The 23935-nt window shown below is 42.8% G+C and overlaps 1 protein-coding gene across 4 annotated transcripts in view; it reads right to left on the reverse strand.

Moving 5' to 3' along the window:
- The window catches only part of KIAA0513 (KIAA0513 ortholog), a 342714-nt gene that overhangs the window by 79105 nt on the left and 239674 nt on the right, over positions 1 to 23935 (reverse strand). For all 4 annotated transcript variants that reach the window (XM_069218112.1, XM_069218115.1, XM_069218113.1 and 1 more), the window contains exon 4: positions 6 to 105. In XM_069218112.1, the coding sequence (XP_069074213.1) occupies positions 6 to 105 (100 nt within the window). The remainder of the gene's footprint in view (positions 1 to 5; positions 106 to 23935) is intronic.

Raw genomic sequence — 23935 nt, forward strand, 5'->3', positions numbered from 1 at the left:
CTTACCTGAGCACTCACATATCTGGCAAACCACTCGCGGCCTTTCCCATTTTCGCCACTGCAGAGCTCCCCAAACTTGGCTTTTTCTTCCTGGTCCATATCCTCTCTGCAAAAAAAAGAAAAACACACAAGACAATAGAGATGAGATCAGAAAACCATCCTCATTGTCAAGTGCACTACAGAATAAATCATGGATGGTTGGCGTGAATTAAAACAAGACGGTACCATGGCTATTTCTTGTGGGAGTATACTTGTCTGCTTGCAATTTCTACTTCCATTTTAAATATCTCAGCTTTGCACACGTTTAAGAACCAGTTTGATTTTTTGGACGGAAATGTCATTGACATCAGTTCTGAATTTAGCCGTGAGAGAGGATGTTACATCCCTGGGGTTACATCATGAAACATTACAGTGGATAACAACAAACAGACATGCTGCCTGCCAGGGCAGATTTCACAGCTTCCTGGCAGACTGGCAGAGGCTTGTCCTAGGCACCAGCAAGTGAGTCATTGATATCAGTTATAACATGAGATTCAATTTCCTGGTCCGATATCCTGTCTGATTAAACTAAAAAAGAACAATATTGTTTAAAGGGGAAGAAGAGGAGAGGTTGACACAACGCACTGAATCTTTTTTTCTACTTTCTCAGTTAATGACAATGAAAAGCAACTATTTCAATCATCACAGTTCTGCATACTAACGACATTCTTCCAACAAATCATGGGCACGCCGGATATAAATGTCCTCTGCCAGGAACGGTGAAACCTTACCAAGCAGCAACATGGTGCAGACAGCATGATAAACTGCCTATATGTGGCGACCATCATGTCAGTAAGGATCTTCCCAGCACGATCCATTGGACCTTATTTAGGGCCCCTGGAATTATCAAGCACACTATGTCAATTTTAGTGCGAAAGGGGAAAAATATGGTGGCGTGCAACATTTTACTTAAATGTAACTATTTATTAATAGAGCTAGCTGTAAAATGTAAATAGGATTAAACAGAATCGGTTAACATCTGATGGACATTGATGCTCTTGTTTTTGTCACCCTAAATATTGTAATTCAATTTCCTGCTATCTCACTACTCCTTTTTTAAAATTAATCAGTAAAACTCGTTTGCCAGCTACAATACGGTCCCACTTCTGGTCTTCCTCTAAATTTGACACAGCTGCAAAGGTAAGACGGTGTTGGATGGCTGGCATTTCAGTTTATCGCTAAAGTTTTGATCCAGTTGGGTCACAAACACTTGTTATTTTTGCTGAAACCATTAGATAACATGACACATTTATGGCTAGTATGGCAAGTGCCTCAGAATGAGTTACCAAATTGCAGCATTCCAGTGGCCCTAACCACAAATTACATTACTGTCATTAATCAAGAATGGGATATAACAAACATCCACAAAAAAGAAAAATCACAGAACGAACAGCTCTAGTGTGACTGTCAACAAGGCAATGTAAGCGGCAAGCGATCGGACTGTCCATCACATGTGTGGGATATGCCTAGCTGGATTTAAGGGAAAGGATTACTTAACATTCATGGCCACTTTTCCCATCTGCGGAACATCTCCACGTCCTTCCACACTACAAAAAAATGATTTCCTTGCACACGTTTTTCATAAAAAGCTGTAATGGAAAGAAGGGACTTGCTGCCTGCCAAGAAGGATGTTTTGCAGCTCTATCAGAGATCACCGCATTCAAGTGATGACCCTAAAACTTTGTTGTCAAGGAATCTAACTTGATCATTAATGTCTCTTACCTCCCCCATCAGACAACAGGCAGACTAGCGCAAGACGGACAACGGGTGCTTACAATATAATGTTAAAAATTCAACTTCTCATCACACCTCTTCATACCGCCATAATCTTTATTCTCCAGCTCACTATCTAACTATCTTACCTACCTATTTCTATATCCAATGGCATCGTGTCAGACCAGTTTACCGGTCCCAATGTTAAACAGCCATAACAAAGATGGTGGTTGCTGTTCTCGATTCTGTGTTTGCAATATTGTGACCACTGGTTTTTTTTTGATTCTCATTCCAACTTCTTTCTTTTTTTGCCTCACTCCTTAATTTCATTGGTGGTGGATTCCTTGCCTGCAGCCTATCACAAAATGTTTCTTCTTCAGATAATCTCTTTTAACTTGCCCGTGTGCCACTCTTACGGAAGTTAAGTTCTTATTCTTAATTTACTCAAATCATCTTTCTGATTTATATAACGCTGGCTAGGCATATTATGGTCACCATGTATCTCTTCAATACATAAAAACAATTTTTACTGGTTGTTTCTGCGTGAAATAGGTGGAAACCATGATGCAGTAGCTTGACTGCAAATATTAATTTGGTGTCTCTAGGCAGTGCTGGAAAAATCTACTGGACCACTCACATTGGCAGTTCTATTTTATGAGGTCCAGCTAATTTTAGATTCCACTCAGCCCTTGTGGCAAGTGGACAAACAGAAGGTGTTCTGTTCAGTCAAAAACTGAATTAGCAATTAAGATGCCTTTAAATCTTATTCTTCTCACATTTGCTGTGTTCAGAGACAGATGTCAAAAGTCAGTTTGTCTTCATGCAATGCAAATACTTTTCCTTGTGACTGCAGAGTTCCAGGATTTTGTAAGGTGAACTGTCTGACCTATGTGAAATGAAAGGCTTTTGGTATCAGGTTTTTCCTAACACTCAACATTTATATACCTAACTCAACTTTACAAACATTTCAAAATATACTTCAGTAGCTGTGAAAGATCACATATGTGTGACAAACAAAATATTTTAATAGAATGGAAAAAAGTCAGAACACTTGGTGATGTGCAAATGCTAAATGTTTTCTGAAACCCAATTTTCACAGATTATTGTTAATACACTAAATTGTTTTATCAGTAAAGCTGCAAGTTAGTGGGAAGGTTTTTGGACACTTCTTGGACATTTACTGTCTGTAAATGACAGTGCACTACCACATCATGCTTTAGTAATATATTTATTAAAAGTGAGTGTTTAAACATAAACTAGGAAACACTCCTGCCCTAATGGCAAAGCTAATAGTAAACTAAGAGGCAAGTTATGCATGGATCATTTGTACCCTATATGTGGGCTAGATTTATTATACATGGAGCAAACGTTTAGTGTATTTAATCAAACAAGAGAGGATTTTTTTACAGCAGAAATGCTGAACTCACATATTTGAAGGTGCACTCATATAGGAGAATGAAAAAAAGGCGACTGTAAAATACAATATTTGCCTGGGATCACACAATTTGAGAACCGTTTCCGGGTCAAGTACATTACAGTCAGGTCGAGTAGATTATTCAAGCTACTGAACCTGCAGGTCTAGTAATATTTTTATGATTTTTTGAGGCCTGCTAGTTCAGTGTCACATCAGCCTTAAATCAGGTTGTGCAGGATCCTAGGTAACATTGACTGCAACTCTGGGATCACCAAGGAGAAATATCATCAATGTATTTGAGGTGAGAAGCATCAGTGGTGAGGAGGTTGTCAGTGGTGGAGCGGTTCTGTAGAGAGTCATGCTCCTATCCAGCTTTGCTGAACCACTGGCTCCAGGACATCAGCCAAACACTGATTTCCGTTACTGTGCCTGATGACCCTAACTGGCTTTTTTGTATAGTGCATCATAGTTCTACTTTCTCTTCTATTGTTTCTTTTTGCTGAAGTGGCCAACATATAAGAAATAAACTCTCTTTGCAAGACTGTACAATAACAAACTGTAGTTGCTCACTTTTGCCTCTCCATCTCTGCGTTTATGTCTTCTTGTGCTCCGTAACCATACCTTTGTATCCATGGCTTGGATGCCCATGCAGGCCTTGGTTACTTACGCATATAATGTTTGAATTTACGCACCACAGTTTGATTCTGTTCAAATGATTTTGCTGTTTCATGTTCACTCATGTTGAGGAAGGTACCCCTCTTTAACAGAACTGCCAGTCAGGTGGTCCTAGCTTTTATAATACCAAAGACAATGTCAACAAACAATCTTCCTTCACTATGAGATGTCCCACTGTGTCTCTGCTTATCACTCTGCAATGTACACGTTGCCTTACAGGCATGTCTTATCTGCCTTGCCCTCTTTTTGAACATGTAGGTACCTGCTTACAGAGGATATGCAAGCAAACTGCTCAATTAACAAAGTTGGAAAAAAATCGCAAAACTGTACACAAAAAAAATCAGTCATATTACATTTCTCACAGACTACTATGTCAGTAAGTCTGTCTCTTCCTTTAATCACACTGTTGCTTCGATGACCTAGTTTATTGTTTCTTAACCTGTGGTCCGAGGACCTCTAGGGGTCTGTGATGCTTGCTCCGGAACTGCTCAGAAAATAAAATATTAACAGTTTTAAAAAGTTATATATATATATATATATATGGAGTAGAGCAGGTGCAACAAACAGAATATAGTATGGATGATGGGTAACCTCAATTTAGTTTAGAAAAGCTCCAACATTCCCTTTAAAATTTACGGTTTAAAAAAAAATATTTGTGAATTAAATAAAATGTTTTGCCATTTGTGTATTGTTTTGATAAATTCTTGTTTCTGTATTTTTGTGTACAGTTTTGTGGCTCAAATCAACAAAATTGCATAGGCTGGAGTCCTCTGCATCCAGTAACACCTCACCGGGGGGGAGGAGAGGAGGGGTTCCTGGATTCCAGTGATGATTCAGTAGGGGACGCTGCATTTCAATAATGATTGTGTGTGTGTGTAGACTAGATGCTGTAAACTTGAATAAAAATATATATTTTAAAAATAATGATTGGATATGGGTCCACAGAAGTCAAGAGGTTAAGAACTACAGATCTAGCTCACCCAAAGTCAGAATTTCAAAAGGCGAAACCAAATGATTTAGGGTATTCTCAGGAATGGGTCCGTCATATGCATGTGAAATACCAAGCAGAAAATATCTGTCGACGAGAAAAAAAAGTAACTTTTTTTTTAGCACAACTATACCATTTTATTGAAGCTCATAAATATATTTTGTTCTACTATTAATAGCAAAAATTCAACCTGCTTGTATCTAGGTACGCTCTTTTGTTTTGTACTACTATGATGCTTCTCTGCGGCGGCCGCCTCCTCTTATTTGTCCATTGGCACAAATTGTATCTTGGACAGATTTCTAAAATGGGAGTGTATACTGACAAAACTGACCCCATAGGCCCACTGTCCTTTGCATTTTGTTTATACTAATTTGAGACTCTTTTGTGCTTCAGGGATCTTGATCCCTCAATCAAATTGATTCTTCTAAGTGGCCAACTATATTTATTGACGATATAAATTCAACAAGCCCTTTTAAAGGTCTTGATGGTGCTTTTTTCTAATGTTCTTTTGGTACAAGGGTTATTTTCCAGTCTGTAAAAATCCGGTTGCTGCTTTTCAAAGGACAAAATAAAATCCTTATCTGTCAATAACTTTCCTACTATTGTGCCCCTTCCTGACCACAACATCTGCCAAACATTCTTCGAGTCATTCTGCTCACAGTATTGTAAGATCATATCAGTTGGTCTTCCAATCCCTGTGCAGTAGTGAGAAGCCAACTATTCACGCCCTGTGTGATGTCTCGTCTGGGGGCTGTGAGCCAACGACCAAGAGATTTCTAACTTTGCAAGAGTTAGCTGCAGCAGGTGAGCAGCCCTTACCTCAAGCGCAAACACGCAGAAAATACAGTTGATGGTGGTGGGGCCCTTTTTCCTGGCATCTGGGTTGACTTCTTCTGCCCCACAGAGAGGGGGGCCTGGCTTGTGCCTTTGAAAATTGTCAAGAACTGTGACTTTAAAATGGACAGCATACGCTTTCTGATCCCTGGATGACATGGGTCATTTCCTCCAGTTCCTTCTATCTACATTGCTTGTATGAAGATTGCCAACATTGTTTCTTATTTGAAAAGGTAAATGTCTGGCCATTTCAGATATCATTGGTCCCCCCCTAAACTGTGGCAAGTCCCTGTATCTGAGCCTTATTAAATACTTGCTTTAATGTCTACAGGTGATCCCAAATCAAGCGCTTAGACTGATCCCTAGCACAACTGAACCAGTCATTCGAAACCAATCTTGCATTGCCTTCACTAGCTTCCCATCACACCAGGATGTTGTTTAAGAAACCTTTGTACTACTCATACCATGATAAATGGTAAAGCTTCACAATCGCATTTAGCTCAATCACCCATCTTTGATCCCACGGAATTCCAATCTGCAGCTTCTTAGGATCCCCTGCTTCAAGCTACAATGGTGTGGTTGCTGTGCTTTTTTTCGTCTTGACTCCCTAACTCTGGGATTCCCTTCATTATCAGTCATAACTGACTTTTTAGCTTTTGGAAATTTTTGGGTCCTGGCACGTGTCTTCCCCAGTCTGCTTGATCCCTTCAGGTGATCACTTCTAAGTGCCATCAAGCCCTCACTGGTGTATGAGCACCCAAAAAAACTCAATAACAGAAGTACATATTGAGGGCAGAGGTAACGTATTCCTTGCATGTATAACATGTGTACGCTGGAACTTCTTGGAGCTACAGAGGAAAAAATGGCACTACAACTGATACAGCCCAGCAAGTCTGTCAAATGGGTGAAAAGCCAAATTTTAAGTCGTTTCCAGAATTTTAAGGCATTTATTTCAGAATTAAAATGTAGAGGAAAAGAGACCATGTTTTGGCAGCCGCTACAGAAAAGGTTCTGCTGCAATTCCCACGTACCTGACCTGAGGAGTTACCAATAGGGCTGAAATAACTAATCTGAAAGCCCAGTGAGGCAAGTACAAACTGAATTTGGAAGTCAAAATATCAGGCACATTTTGATACACTGCGTTACGGATGATCATCCTTTTTTTATACCAATTGCTTATTGAGCTTCAAGTAACAGTGTCACATTATTACATCCAAATATGCTGTTCTCAACATCCATTACATGTAATTCCCGCACAATTTTACAACATAGGAATCTGGCTTGACATAAATCCTCTAATCCAAGTATCGCTCTCACCCTTTACTCACCCAAAGAAAACCTGCAGTCTGCCATACCACTGACATCCCATTCCCTCTCCCATCGTCCCCCCACATAAAGAATCGCGACAGAATGTGCCCCAGATCTCTTCACATTTTTGTAGATTATCATAAGGTCTGTGTATTACTTTTTTCTACATTTGCATTTTCAAAGGTGTTTTCAAACATGGGATGGGGTCTTTGTGGTCTTCCAACATCTCAATTTTCCAACTTTGGCTGCTGTTAACTCTGCTGATCACCATCTCTTCACATGAGACGGTCAGATAGACAACCATGAAAATTCATGCAGAATGCTGTCTGCGCCTGAAATGTTAGGAATTCCCCATTTTGATCTCGAGGATAGATCATATTGGCTGCCAAAATGTGATCTTTTCACATTCCCATATGATATGTACGATGTGGCCACCCTCCTTCTTGCACCGCCAGCAGATTAATACCAGACTGAGATTCGCCCTATTGTGCTTCATCAGAGTCTAGTGATATTTGTGGAGAAGTTTAAAGTGACTGTATTTCAATAGTGCTTCCCTCAACCCTCTGCCATGGTCATTCATAAATTCATCCCAATCTTCGCTGTCAAATGTGATTGTAAGTCCATTTTCCCACTATCTCCATAACCCCCTTGCCTTCTCGGAGTAGCCATAGTCAATAAGAAGGGTGTATAACCATGAGATGATACCCCCAAAATCGTTTCCAAGCATGTATATATATGTGTATTGATGAGGTCAATAACTCACATGGTGCCCTCCCAAGTGCTGGTTGCAGATCGCTTTTCAGTTAGGTATATCTCCAAGCCTGTGTAGACGGCAGGCCAAATTTGTCCATAAATCCCAAAAAGAGTTGATCACTCACTCCTTCAACTTGTGGGCCAGGAATGATCGTCTTTATGATCATTCTTTAGTGAAAAGGCAGCCAGTGTAGTGCCTACAAGGCCAAAGAGATTTTGTCTCTTCTAGCAAGGCCAGCAAATGTACATGCTGCTATGTTCTGGATAGGAACTAAATGGCTCAGCAGTTTTTCTGACGCAGCCAGGTAGATGGAAGTCCTGTAATCCAAGTATGAAGTGACAAAAGCATTGACCACCACCAATTCTTCCGAGCATCTTCAGTTGAAATAACCCACTGTTGAATATCTGGGCAGCTTGTGTTTCAAAGGACAGCTGGTTGTCCATATGGATTCCAGAATTAAAAACATTTGGCAGGAGAGGGACATTTGCCCATTCCAGGTGGAAGGTGTGTGCAGATGTCATCTTTCCCCCAGGAAGTACTTGGAAATGTAACAAAACTTCTGTAAGGTGTTCAACTGTAAAAGCCTGGTTACGAGTTGCTGTTATTAATCACCTCTGATAAATAACAATACCACAGTGTACGGTATTTATCAGATGTTATCAATAACACATATTATGAGTACGTGGGGGATAGCAAGCGGATTCTGGTGTTTAACGCACCAAAATCTGCATGCCACTGTAAACAGCATAAGTTTTCCCCTGTTACATTTCAGCAGGTTTGACCTGCCAATATTTAACTAATGTTGGGTTATTTAGCACATCAAATCATTATAGGATGTGTTAAGTACAACCAAAGCCATAATTCTGACCCGTGCTTAAGCAGGGGACTACACACTGATCAGAATACACCAACCAACTTTTAATCAGGCCCTAACGCGTTTGTAGAAACTTACTATCTGATCAAGGCTAAGCACTCCAATGTAAAGAAGGTTTTGTGGTTTAGTACTGTCCTCGGTGCTTGGGAGAAACTGAAAATCAGCAGTGTCATCACCATACATCTCATAGCTGTCAGTTTCCAGCTTGTCTATGTGCAACAGTTCCATCTTTTCCGTGTGCTTATGTGTGACATTTTGTTGCCTTGAGTGACTCTTTAGCTCATGTACAACAAAGCAGTTATGTCCATGCAATGATGTAAGTTGCAGAAATTACCCACTTTTGTGCACAGTAGTAGTCTTGGATCAGCTTTAAACAGCTGCAAATCTCTACATTATTCTTATAATGACTAATTGCCACATTCTTTTACTAACAAGAGTGTCCTGTAATGTTAGTAGCGTCAGTTTAAGCACTGTAATGTAATTTACTGGCAGTGCCATAGTTTATTGAAATAATGTATTATATACAAAATATCCATCACTTTTATTCAGTGATGGAAAATTGTTTTTTCCTCTGCATAGTGAATGATCTGTACTTTTATTCAGTAACTGATACTCATGTCCACTCAAATGAACGAGTGACAGGGATGGGCTCTCTCCCCTGAGTAATGCAATGCTGCAGTTTACAATAGTACTCAATGGAGACCGCACATGAGAACAGGCATGGGTCCCCCAACATCACCCGTTTAAAGGTTATTGCAACAATACTTATTTTGAGGTCACTCTCAGGACGGCTCCCTAGCAGCAGGTGCATATCTATCATTGTTGCTGTAGGTTAAGTGACACTAGATTCGAGAAGTGTGAGGGGCAGGCTGCACCCCACATAAAGCAGTTTTTAATATTACCTGGTGTGGAGGGGGGGCTATTTTCCTTGTTTGCATTAAGGCCCATGGCACCCCCACTACAACTTCAAGATGCAGCAGAACTCACATACAAGATACACAATGACCTGAAGGAAGCAATCCTGCTGTGGTTAGAACTCCGTGCTCACAAGTACAACTCATTTTCTTTCTATAGACTAGTTCGCCAGAGCCTAAGAACCTTCTACCCTTCTGCACAGGGTGTCTTTTACCAGGGAAGACTAGAGTGTGACTTAAAACGCCACCTTGAGCCTATCTGATTACCCCCCCACCACTCAGAACTGTACGAGTACACAGACTGAAAAATTCTGGATTTCATGAGTGAGTGGGTCATCCAGGCAGGTTTTTCGTTGCATTCTCATAATTGTGGGCCTGTTTCTCACATATAAATTAAGGATTACATGTATTAGAAAGTGAAATCCAGGGCTGGGTGACCTGTTCACATGTGGAGTCGGAAATCAAGAGATCTAGCGCACCGTTTGAATTCCACTAGAACGTAAGCCTTGCTGGTTGACTTCTTCCAAAAAGGCCTGGGAATTGCGCACAGCTTCAAGCACTGGTTTTGCCTTGTGATGATAAAATAATGCACAATATTTTAAACAGTAATATGTCTCAGTAATGTATCTACAGTAACTGCAGTCCTGCTACTATTTTTAAATCCCGGGGCTCAGGAACACAGGCTCTGGGAACGAGCTTCGACCTTAAATGTTTCTCACTATAAATGAAAGTGAACTTCATCAAAATTCAAACAAACAAAAAACATATCAACACAAACGGAAATGGACTATCCTGACATGCAAACCCTAACAGAAGGCAGGACACCATGATAATGCGTGAACGTAACTCAAAATACTGCAGCAAGTACTTCCTGCGAGACGTGTGTTATTGTTAAAAGAGTAACACCTTCGATGAAGTTCCTGTTAACTTTCCTAAAAAAAGACTCTTTACAAAGACCTCACGGCGCTCCAGCGGAAATGCTGGTGTTTTTAGAAATAACCTGAGGCAGAAACACTTGGTGGTTTCTCAACAGGTAGTCATTTAATTACAAAATCATTTCTCCTACCTTACAAGCCACCCTGTCACATTGCTGCACGTTCTGAAGCAATGGTTCCCAACCTGTGGTCCATGGACACGGGGGGGTCCGCGAAGCATCCTCAGGGGGTACGCGACTGCTTAGAAAATAAATTCAATATTATTAACAGATTAGGTCCCCAGCTCTCAGTAATGACTCAGTGGGGGGTCCGCAGATTCCAATAATGATTCAGTGGGGTTCCCTGGGTTCCAGTGATGATAAAGTGGGGGTCCGCAGAAGTCAAAAGGTTGGGAACCACTGTTCTGAAGGATAACATCATACAAATCAACCGCACACCTACGACAGTTCCAAGCATTTGCTCACCTCACACGACATGCAGTGCTACCTGTCGGCACCGACCTTTCATGTGGGTGGTGCCTGCACTGTAAGCTGCTGGCCCAAGATAAAAGACACTCCAGCCAGGAGTACTTGTGCGCCCACCCCAGAACACAACAGAAGGCACCAGAATCCATGGGAAGCTGGGTCCAACATACTCGCGTACCAGCTTGTTTTGTTCAATTAAATGCAATGCCTCATGAACGTCATAAAGTCTGTGGAGCTCTAATTATGCGTGACTAATGTATTTTAAGGCGGTGAAGCGGACACTTGCATTAAAAAGTGTTAGTCTAACCTCTGATGCGTGGTACTTGGAAGGGCTGACATCTAAAATGGGGCATCTGCTGGATGAAGAAGGTGGACAAGAGACTGCAGGCATATATAAAATAAACACAATAATGAAATTCATTATTGACAGACAATACACTAAAGTCACAAAGTGGTTGCGGAGAGGTGGAAGAAAAGCCATTCAAAATGTATTTAGCCTTAAAATGTAGGTGTCATGGTCGAAGGTACCTAACAGAGTAATATCAGAGTAGGCCATCACTGCCACTCACCTGAAACCAAAGATAAAAATATATATTTTCCACAGGATTCTGACAATGTATGAAAGAAGTGTGATGCGGCAAAACGTGTTTAAGTCACTGGCTAGGTTTCTTCAGTAGGGATTTGGAAAGCAGTTCTTTCCATTTAGCTGGTGCCTCTCCTGTTGTTGGGAAATAGTTGCATACGGTTACAAAGTTGTCCCGGAGCGGGGAATGTTGGATGATGTTTTATGACCCACACTCAAGTCTGGAGACAATCTATTTGAGGCCAAGAGGCGGAACAGAAGCACGATTGCTGAAAATCATTGAGAGAAGAGAAAAGGAAAACTGTCCAGACTGTCCCCCACTGCACTAAGGGGAGTCTTACGGAAGGTTTCGAGGGGGCTGGGAATGTCACCCCATTCCCACTGTGATCTAATCTCAGAGTTTGTCTACAGAATAATAAGACCGTCGTACAGCATCTCGAAAGGGGCGAACATGGCTTAGTTGGAGAGCTTTGGAAATATTAGGGGTTTGACTGCTTGTATGGAACAGCTTTTTAATAGTGTTGGGATCCGTAAATGACAGTTTGGCTACAAATGCAAATTGCAGCTCCATAAAGTGATTTTCCTCCGAAGTTGTCCTTGTTGGGAGTGGTCTAATTTGCGTCTTGGCAGGTCGAAAGATAAGCACTTGTTAAAGGTGAAAATCAAGTCCAGGGCATGTGATAATTCAGTCAAGAGAAGTAAACTGATCAGAAGATCTTCCCTTCTGGTTGCCTTGTGGTTAAACTGGGGAAACCTTTTGATTAAATGTACAAGATGTGATCGCCTCCTCTTTCCGTCCTGTCTCAGGAAAGCAAAGACACGTACAATGTACAGTACTTACATAGAAATGCCACAATGATCGGTGCAGGTGAGGTGGACCGGATCCTTAGTCTGCCAGTTTTCATTTGAGGAGAAAACTGGGTCAAGTAAATAATGTGTACAGTGAGTCGGCTTGTATCCCAAGAGACTGAGCTTAAAGGCTGCCAAATATTCTATTAAATTAAGCACTGCTCCAGCCATCAATTAAGGCTTCCTTGGAAGGTGACATTGTCCTTATCCAAGTCTAACTGGCTTATAACCCTGGTGATCAGGGGTGTAACAAAGGTGCCAGCAGCACCTGCCGTGCAAGGGGTAGTGGGGGGGGCGAGCCCGAGAGGGTCCCCTCAGCACAGTAACCTGGCATCAGTGCTCCTGGTTGAGCCAGAGGGGGCCCTCCAAGTACTCTACAGAGGGCCCCCTCAAGCTTCGTTAAGCCAGTGATGATGATGTCACTTAATTAAGAAGCCAGACATCTTGTGTAAAATATACCAGTGAACAATACCATTATGTAGTTTTTTGGCAATGTAAGAATGATGAAACAATTAATGAGATGAAGTACTTTAGATAGAGCAAATGACTGCAATTTTTGTGAAAATGTTGTATTTTACGTCTGTATGCTGTGAAAGAATTCTCTGCTGTATAAATGATTATTTTTATTTGAAGGACCCAGTATAGACCCTATTATGCATAGTGGCATAGTTCTAAACTGTATGATTAGGTATTTAAGATGTACAATATCTTGACAGGGTGATGGTTAAATAACTTACATGCCTCAATGTTTGTATGGTTTGTAATAATCGAAAACAAAATTAAATAAACCGATTTGACACAGTTTGATAGGCAGACGCTACTTTCCTTGACAACATGCACCAGCCCCGGGCGTTGGGATGTAAGGTCTTCAGAGACTTCTGGTCCTTCCTCTCAGGGCAGACTCAATTTGTGAGACTGAGCCTGACCATGTCCACCATCCAGATGTCAAGCGAAGTGCTGCTGAGACCAATACCTGCCCTCCACATGACACTGCTTAGAGATATCCCAGCTGATGACACGCCTCTCTCTGTGCAAGGGCCCTCTCCTAACTACAAACTGGGGGAGAGCTGTGCACATAGAAGAACTGGATGGCCTCCTTCCATCAAAAGCTTAACCCACCCAAGACTGAAACTCTTCTGTTTTAGTTCCTCTTTGCCTCCGCAGTCCTTCCTCTACTGTTTACCAATGAATTGTATTTTATTGCATTTTATCTGATTGTATTGTGAATTGCTGCATATCACCAAGAGGTAGCCTCAGAGTGCTTTGGGTTGGGAATGTGGAGATGGGAGGATAGGTTGGATGCTCACCAGTAGATGGACAATCCATCAGCCAGCCATGTGGCAGTAATGACTGAGTGATGCTTCATCCAAGATCCCAAAGTACACTGGGAAGCCTTGAATGGAACAGCAACGACCAGTCAAGAGTGTTTCCAGTGTTTGTCTAATCTGCAGAATCTGTTGATTTCCGTTTACAGTGAGTAGGTTGACAGAAGTTAAAACGATAAAACTGCATTTGTTTACTTATTTCAACATTTTCTATAGCACCCATTATTCGGGATCACGTGAGCGCTCTATATTTGAACAACCTGTTGTAAGTAACACAAGTAAAAATACAATTGTCAACCTTCGATGCAGAAAAAAACAGTAATATAAAATAACATGTATGACGTTCAGTGTCTGCAGAACAGACTGGTGAGCCTTTAATTATCGACAGACTGACAGCAGCTTTGAGTTCAGCCTCAAGGTCGGTGAGGTACGAAGATGCAGAGCTGTTTGTGTGAGAGATCCTAGTTTAAGCACAGAACGTGCCTCAAACCTGAAGCAAATTAAAACAGTCAGGTTGGTGGATAACTGGTCATATTGCTTTGAGAAGAGACTAGCCTTGAAGTGGCACAGACGGTGATTTCGGTGTGGTTTGTGGTGCATCCCCTGAAAGTGCATTCCCAAAATTTAGCTTAAACACAATCAGTTCATGAGCTGCAGATTTCAGTTGGATTCAGTTTCATGTCAGAAAAGCTTTCATTTTCTTTAGAGCCTGGGGAATATGAGCTGCTTTTACAGCTCTATTTAACACACAACAAAGTTTGTTCTTCCATTCACCTTTTATTTAGATAGTAATGTTTTCACTCAATGCTTGGTTTGAATCCAAGACCTCCCACCCAGTACAGAAGGCTAATACGCTGGCAGCCTAGATTGCCTAATTTGTGCTGATGGTTGAAGGTGGCAGGAACCGGCACTCATCTTTGGTCAATGGGACCTTTTTAAAAAATACACATTTTTAGGCATAATGGGCAGTGTGATGAACTTACATTGTACAACTGGTAAAGAGAAAGTGGAGGCCAATATATAAAATATTTGCACAAAACAATTGAGTCAGCAGGGAACAACTGGTGCTGTCACGCAGGCCGGGCCCATCACAAGAGGACGGCAGCCGGGGCTCCTAGACGCCGGCCCTGGTGGCATGGTCCTGTCAGTATCTAAGTAATAGAAAGCAAGCCCTATCCGTTCATTTTGATGCAGTTAACATGCAACACAACTACATGACACTAAATGTGGTATTTTCCCCAATTACGAGCTGTTCTTTGGATCATGAACCAAACAGAGCCTCCACAAAAATGTTGACTCCTGGCTCCAGAAACGCTTCCAACATGCCTGCCTCAAGATGTATGCTCACATTCAGAAGCATGTAGATAAAACTCTCCATCAGTGCTGGCACTGAAGAAAATTTACTTCAGGAACCTATAAATTGGGGGTTAATGTTTGGCAGAGGAAAGGGGGTAGAGATTCACAAGGGGCGGGGCTGAAAAAGCAGATTCTGAGGGTCTCCTTATACATTTATTTTGAAAAAATATGCTGCACAGAAATTGTCAAAGGACAAATGTGACAGCAAATCTGTTGTAGGTTACTTAATTGGTCACAAAGAGGCTGCATTTTAAAATATCTTACAAGGTTAAAGCACATGCTGAAGAGATCCTAGTGCCTCGGGCAATTGTGAGGGGATTATAACAGCAGTAATATAGCTCAGGTGGTAAACGGACTTTTGGGAGCGTTCTGTATTTTGTCCAATCACAGTTTTTACTCACGAAGAAGCACAGAGGTTTAATCTGCCTGCTGCAAAGCACACTGTGTAATATGTAGATCACAAATTTGTATTTTATGTAGATATTCAACTGGGCTACTGTTTTTCCACTGAGTTCATTTTATTACTTCCAGTCATAAGCTGCAATACTAATATAGCACAGTGAAATATTTACTGGTATCAAGGGGCTGCATCATGGGTTTAGAGCCTGTTTTTCCTTCAATCTGTTGTTATTCTAAGATTGCAAAGAAGGGATCCTCTGGTAATTAATATAATCTTGTTAGTATAGCCAACCTCAATCATTGCATTACATTTCATATTCTGACTGTGTGCTTCTTCTGACTACTCACTCTTAACATAAAATGTCTACAATTATGTATGTGATTCCTACACCTCATTGTCTTAGGTAACATTTCCCAACATTGATTTACACACTTTAATGATTTATTATCTCTAAGTGTGTAATGTAAAGCGCTCGGACCCACTGCACTTGGATAAGTAGTGCTATAAAAGAACTACAAATAAATAAATTAGTGTAATTTAAATCGTTATTGGTTTACCTACTCATACACACATATAAATCGTGCATTCTTAAAAGCATGCACACCTCTTACCTAGGGGGTAGAACAAAGTCAAAAACCTTCCTTGAAGTCATACTTCCTCTAAAGTACTTGTGAAGTGATAAGCTATATGTCCAGTTTCCATCCACTGCATTGGTATCAACATGTTGTGCTTTAGATGGCTCCCAACCAGGATGATACTTTAACAAAAGGAGAACTGATGACTCTTTAAATCAGGCCTTTTTTGTGCCTGGCTGGCAGTAATAACAAGATGGCCCCCTCGCTGACTGCATGTTGCTGCACCCAACGGAATGCAGACAACTTGGTGGTTTCTGCTGAATTGTGTCCCACTGTCGGAAAATGACACCAGGACAAATTCAACATATTTCCCTGGGTCGCCCGCCGCCCAGACTCGGCTACTAGAACCGTTATCGGGTGCCATCCCCCTACTTTCCAGTCCTGCACTGCATGAAAAGACTACTTCATGGGATTGACACGACCTACTAACCACACTGCGGTTATTATCCAGCCCCTAAAACTCTCTTCCAACTTCCTGTGCTTGAATGTTTGTGGCCCCTAAACTGGCCTCCAGTCCCTCCTTCTCTCTGACAAAGGATACAGAGAGACAGTGAGCATTTCGGAAGAAAAGCACAAAACCGCTTAAAGATCTTCAGTCAAACAAGTTCTCATTTCCCAACTCGAAAAGTAGTAATGTCCTTAATAATGTCTTTCAGTAAAGTAACGGCACAAACCTCCTCCTCTTACAAAAACATGGAAAAATGTTAATCAGGAGGTGGCGGCCACTTCCTGGTCAAAACTGTGCAGTCTGTTTCCTTGACTTTTTTGAGGCAGGATTTGTTCTTGTTTGTAGAACGTCCTTCTGCCGACTGATAAAAGCTATTATTTAATATCAAGCTGTATCCTGGCAGAGTTAGTCATGCAGGCAGAAGGGCACGAGAAAGAAAACCCTTGCGTGAGAAAGGCACTATATATTGGAATAAGAAAAGGTTATTCATGTAGAAGGGCTTATAGGTGTCTCCTTATTTCCCACTAACAGTAACACCACCATTTTATACTTTTGGGAGGGGGCAAACTTAAGCACCCTAAGGCACAGCCTGTTGTTAGAGTTTCTCCTGCAAAACTCCACATTAGTTCGGTAAAATCACCGGAAAAATACCACTCTTTGTAACAGTCTCCATCATGGACATCCATGTCCAGGCGCAACCTCATGCATTAGCGGCAAGGTAATGAGCACAGGGTTAATTAATCATAGGCGAGTAGACTTTGCTACTCTTAAAACTGTCCTCTCGTATCCCCACAAGTAGAAAGCCTACAAAAGAAGCAAGCATGGGAGGATGGAGGCATCTACGCAGGATGGTACCAAGTGAGGTGTTTCCAGCGCATGCATATTGGGATCCAGGACGCCAAAGATGCCATCGTGACTCATGTCTTGCAAAGGTGTTCCTTTAGATGCAGTATAATTCCAGAATAGAGACACGAGCTGTGGAAGCATTGGAAAACTATCTGAACAGCACATTCCAATGGTAAAAGTGCAGATAGACAAACCGTGGTCGTCATCGGTGTGTCCAGTACAAGAAGTGCATACCCTTCAGGAATTAAGATCGTGAAAAAATAACTTTGGCCATTGAAAGACAAAGCCATGAAAAACCCAGAAAGTTGCCTACTAGTTTATCTGGAACTTAAAATCAGCTTTAGGAGTTAGGGGTGAATGAGTTCTAAGTCCCACCTCATCTACAATGAGCTTCAACAACTGTGGCTAGGAAATATACCTTCCTGGTCCCCAGCTGTAACTAACTAGCAGCCTATAGTTTAATAGAAGCTAAGTCTACGAAGGTCCAGCACACTAAACACATCTTTATTCTGTAAAATGAGAGAGTTACACAGTCGGGGGACATGAACCTTAAAGCATGTTCCACCTCATCTAGTAAGCATGAATTTAAGGGCTGAAAAAGCACCTAAAACTTCTATATTGAAGATTAAGTAGATTAAGTATAAGCACCCAGCAGTACTGCCAGCATTCTCTTGGACAGGAAGGATTTTAACCAATCTAGAAGTCAGCCTTTAGTATGGAGATCTGACAAGCACCAGGTAAAATAATCTCCCTCCTAAACAGACATCTGAGACCAAATGTTATTATGTGGTAGGATGTAGATTTCCTCTAATGCTGAAGCCCCGGGCCAATGTTAACAGAGGGAAGTGTTCGGAGCACAGAAACTTTGTGAGCACATAACCCAGGCCAGCAAGTTGATAGCCAATAACTTCAATATGGCCAAGTTCAAAACGTGTTCATGAGCACAGGTGAAAGCACAAGTCACAAGCTCAGTTCACCACTCCACACAGTTCGGTGGCCACCAGTCCCAATTGTTACTTTTCAAGGTATCCATGTGCTTAACTTGCAGAAATATGAACACCTATTCAAATGGGTGTGCATTTTTACGACCTGTTTCTAAGCCACCTAGGCGCAGTATGATGCATACGAACCCTCAACGGTCAGAAAAGCAATATGTACAGATGTTCTGAAAGGCCCTCTTCACTCCGCAGGCCATGCACTAGGAACTGTCCTTTCATGCGCATCAAATCTAGTTCCGTTATCAAAGAGCACACTCCACTTTTGGACAGGTCATTCTGCCATATTTGTTCAGACACTGCTTTCTCTCAAAAATATGGACAAATGACAACAATCTTTCCAGCTAAATCATATGGTTCAAATCCTTTACTAGCTTCTTGTCAGCAAATCTTAACAACCAACCATATCTCTGGAACGGGACCGGATACTGAGGCTCTGGCCAGCAAACTCTGGCTTGAGTGGTTGACTTCCCCAAAGCTTTTGAGATACTGTGCATTTTATTGTGCATGAACTCCTATAGAAAGAGTCTACTGAAGCAGTAACAAGCTGTCTCGGATTCTTACATCATCAATTGGGATTTATTTTTAACTCCTATGGTTGCTTGGCACGTGTGTGCACTAGCGACAGACAGTTTAAGGAACACTAGTTGATAACAGCTAGAAGTCTCTACCATTAACACAAGTGTTAGTTCTATGCAAACTGCACAATTAGGATACTAAATATCAAGTTATGGCGTGTAAAGCACAAGTTGTGAATATTCTGCCCCCGCTGTCCCTCTTTATCCTAGATTAACATGCAATGCTGCTCGCTGAATAAAACTGCCAACATATCACCAACAAAACCAGGCACCAAAAGTACTCTGCTATCATGGGACCCAACATACATCTCTCTACCTGCAGGGCAATGGGCTTGCCTTGCCTCTTGGAAGATGTTTTAGCAATTGGCAAAGTCCTCCTCCCTCACCCTAACACAACAAAATCAAACACCCACAGTTCATCAAAACACAACCACCTAACCCAGAGTGTGACCACTACACAATATCCATAAAGCATCTTCGTAAGTGGAATCAGACTCTGGTCTGTGATGGAAACCCTGGAACCAAGAGGAAATTCTTTGGCGTGCCGAATGTAACAAGAGGTCATACCTGTGGCAGAGTGTGTGCTACACAAACGGCTATAACATAATATAACATAATATCCAAATGAAAGCTAAACCTCAGCTTTAGATGATGAAGGCAAGTGGAAACACAAGAGACTCAAAGCATGATCAAGAAAAATGTTCTACTCAAAATTAGCAAAACACATTGCAATCGACACAGTCTGTAAACTGGAAATAATGCTACCATTGCTGTTATACATAAATCGGGCAAGGACCCAGAGGAGTGTGCTTTGTATAGGCCAATCTCGCTTCTGAACATAGATGCCAAACTATTCACGGGGATACTTGCCCACCGCCTTAATTCTTATATGCCGGGTCTAATTGATCCCGATCAGTCAGGTTTCATTCCAAATCGACAATGTGGCGATAACACGAAGCGTCTTTTGCATCTACTAGATAAAAAGATCTCGTAGGGAGGCGCTTTTTCTCTCTATCGACGCCGAAAAGGTGTTTGATAGGGTTCATTGGCCATACCTCTTCCGGGTCCTGAAGCGCTTCAGTCTGGGCCCGGGCTGTAGATCTTGGATCCAATGCGCTTATCGGTCCCCTAGAACGGCGGTTCGAGTGAATGTTGTGCTCTCTACACCGTTTCCGGTTGGGCGTGGGACCAGACAGGGATGCCCGCTCTCCCCCCTTTTGTTTGAGCTATATATGGAGCCCCTCGTGCAGCGCTTACCAGACAGCCCCTTGGTTTCCGGTGTGAAATTTGGCGGAGACCAACATCTTATTACCCTATATGCAGATGATGTGATTCTTACACTTGCGGAGCCCGCTACCTCTTTGCCTGCGCTTATGGAGCTACTAGTTGAGTTTAGCCAGGTTTTGGGATTTAAAGAGAACATGCAGAAGTCTCAGGTCCTTAGTCTGTTTTTGATCTCTGATCATGAGGAGGATTTGAGAGCTCGATATTCCTTTATTTGGTCGTCCTCGCGTCTTTCCTACCTTGGGGTTGAGTTAGCGACGTCTGCCGCAAAAACGGCGAGCCTGAACTACACGAAGCTGGTACGTGAGATACAGCGGGATCTGGAGTTGTGGGGGAGACATAAGCTGTCTTGGCTGGGTAGGGTGGCTGCGGTCAAGATGACAGTTTTGCCGCGAATACTGTATATATTTCAGGTGCTCCCATTGACCCCACCTCCCCGGACGATTGCCACACTACAATCGGCGGTCCTTAGATTTATATGGGAGGGTCGACCGGCGCGTCTACTGCGGCAGGTTTTATACCGCCCCAAGAGCAGTGGGGGACTGGCGATTCCGTATCTTCTGAGATATTTTCAGGCAGCACAGCTGCGCTTTCTTGTGGAGTGGAGTCACCCACTTATGGAGAAACACTGGTGTTTTATGGATCAGGCGGTGGCGGGCTCTCATACATGGAAGGAGCCTTGGCTCCGGCACAGGCATAGGGCTGGAGGTCTTTATGCGTCCCCGATTACCGGAACAACGCTACGCGTATGGGATACAGTGGCTTGCCGTTTAGGGCTGACTTTTTTCCCGTCCCGGATGACCCCCATAGGTGCGAACCCCGACTTCGAGCCTGGACTCCGTCTGGAAGGCCTGAGACGTTGGTACGAGGGGGGCTGTAGGAGGGTGGGAAGCCTTTTCGATGAACAAGGGGTGTTGTCCTTTGAACAGATGCGAGAGGCCTATGGCCTAGTGGAGACGGATAGGCTGATGTATTATCACTGGGCTGTCTTGCCGGTGAACAGAGCTCTAATAGATAGGCCTCTTACGCCATTTGAGAAATGGCTGTTCCTAAAGAAGGATGATAGGAGAATTATCTCAGAGCTCTATCGCCTTCTGCAACGGGAAAGCTGCCCGCCTAAGTCAAAGGGTCAGTTGAGATGGGAGAGGGAGCTGGAGAGAGAACTCTCAGATGAGGAATGGGACAGCATATTCTATAGAATACACCACACAGAATATAACACGGCAGGGACAGAGACATCATATAAAGTCGCCTCTTACTGGTACTACACTCCAGCGCGGTTGCATGCATGGGATCATGATAAGTCGGACCTATGTTGGAGAGGGTGCGGAGCTACATGCAAACTGGTGCATCTGCTTTGGCACTGCCCCAAGTTACATCGTTACTGGGGAAATATTATAGATGATATCAATGCAGCGTTCCAGGTTAAGATCCTGAGATTCCCATCGTACATTTTATTGGGGCTGCCCAATCCTCTTACTTTTCCTTTAAGATCTCTAAAAGGGAGGCAGATGGCCCTAGCACTTAACGCAGCGCTGCAGCTGATTCTAGCTCTCTGGGGTACAGATAGGGTCCCGACGCGTGTCTCATGGATCCAGAAGCTGTGGTTTATCCTTGCTATGGAGAAACTTACATTAGCCTCCCAGCAGCGGATAGGAGACCTGGGCGCATTGTGGAAGCCGTTTCTTCGGCTTCTTTCCGCAGAATTTACTGAGCTGACATGCCCGACCTACCTGAGAGTTTTGAGGCTGATTTGAATTCTTGGTTGGAGTGCTGTGGGGGAGGTTTCTGGAGGGGGAGTGAGCTTGGACGATGCAAGGGGTAGAGGAGTGGAGAGGCAGAAGGATGACATGGACTCTCGGAGGGAAGCATTGTTGATGGGTTTTTATTTATATGTTTATGTGGTCTCGTCCGCGGGGCTGACACCTTGGATGACTATTGGACACTGCCAGTGGGCACATGGCTCAGCAAGGAGAGGACTCACTGGGTGGTTCCCTTGAGCATGGTTTTGGGATTTACGAGAGGGACCTTTGTATGAAGATACGACATTGCTTCTGTGCTGATATATTTTATCTTATGTCCCGCGATGAGTGGTGTTTTGTATGTTTATATTTCTATAAAACAATAAACAGATTTGATCTTAAACTGGAAATAAACACAGTGGGAAAATCGGAGATTCAACCGCAAATGAAGATATAATGTGAACAAGAGCAGGCATAGTGGATTCTGCCCTGAACTGAATCGCTCTGTTCCACCAACGCAGTATGTAACACAGTCTAATTAACAAACCAAAATATATACCCTACCAGTCAATGTGTAAACACATCTAAAATGCTTCCTGGTTCTCTTCCCTTGCCTAGAATGTATCCATTTCAATATGTTTCTTGTACATGTTAATTACAATTTTACAAAACAGCCTTATTTTGTTTTGGCTCTTAAATCAAAACCAAGTCTCCAATTTACAGCCTAAATTAGTTATTTAAAACAAATTTTAAAATGGCAGTCACCTAAAATGTCAAATCTCACAATATTACAATGAACAAACAACATTCCTTTTCACCAGCCGGGCCTTAGGCAGTCTGGATATGAAAACCACCAAAGACAATAATCGATCTGGATATCAAAAGTCACCCAGCCCCACATTTAATCCAGATCGATTCTTCCTCTGCCAGGGCACGGCTGCTGTCACCCTCATCTCTAAGCATGGAAGCATGGTAGTGCACCAAGATATCCTTTGGGAATCGCCAACTTCCAGTAGAATTCCTCTTTTTGACCGCACATAGTTAAGTCTAATAACCATGGTTGATTGTGGGGCGATTCTGGCTGCATCTGTCATAATGGAATCTGCCTCTTAGCATGGGTAAATGTCAAATTTCAAGCAGCAGGTCTTCATTATCAGCAGGCTTGCAGTTTACATAATCATGTCAGTTGTGGCGTACATGATAAGCGGTGTGTAACAGTGGGCCAGGTGATACAAGGACTCCGAGGCTCGAGTGGTGTGATAGCGTGAATTTATTTATAGTTCGTTATAGTCTTTAGCCTTATCAAAAGTGTAGAGGTGGTGTCCTTCTTCCTATAAAGTGTTCTTCCTGTCGTTTCCTCTTTAGGGTATTATTTCTATATGTGAAGATTATAATTTCTAGTTGCTGTCTTTACTCCTCTTCCTCCTCACCTCCCTGTTCCCTCCAAGCTGCTCTCCTCCCTCCCCCTGCACCGTCCCTCCCCTCTCCCCTCCTGCCGTTACCCTCCCGGTTGATATTAAGGCTGTCCTTTAAAAAGGACCGTACCTTCGTCAGCCACGTCCCTCCTGGGGCGTGGCGGCCAGTAAGCGTGTCACCGGTTTTCTCCTTCCTTCCTTGCTCGACTACTCCTCTGGTAACCACGCTGTTCCCGTGTCTCCTGTCGGCGTCCGATTTCTCCTCCCGGTCTCCTCTGGTTTCGGCGTTCTCCTCTCTCCCTGGTTCTTCCGCGTCTTCCTCCACCACACCTTCTTGCAGTCCGTCTTCTCTTTTTGTTCCCCCGGGGACCCGGACATCCGGGTTCTCGAGGGTGGTTCCGGCCTCGTCGTCCAGGCAATGGGGCAAGCCGTCGTCGTCTTTGTGGACGCCGCGCGGGCAGCGCCAATCGAAGGCGTCCGGAGCCGGAGTTGTCGACAACCGGCTACACGGTGGTTCTCCAATAACTTTGCACCAAATCTGTCTACCCCCCAGACACTCCCACAACAA

The sequence above is a fragment of the Pleurodeles waltl genome, chromosome 12 (assembly GCF_031143425.1).
Source record: "Pleurodeles waltl isolate 20211129_DDA chromosome 12, aPleWal1.hap1.20221129, whole genome shotgun sequence".
Taxonomy (NCBI): Eukaryota; Metazoa; Chordata; class Amphibia; order Caudata; family Salamandridae; genus Pleurodeles; species Pleurodeles waltl.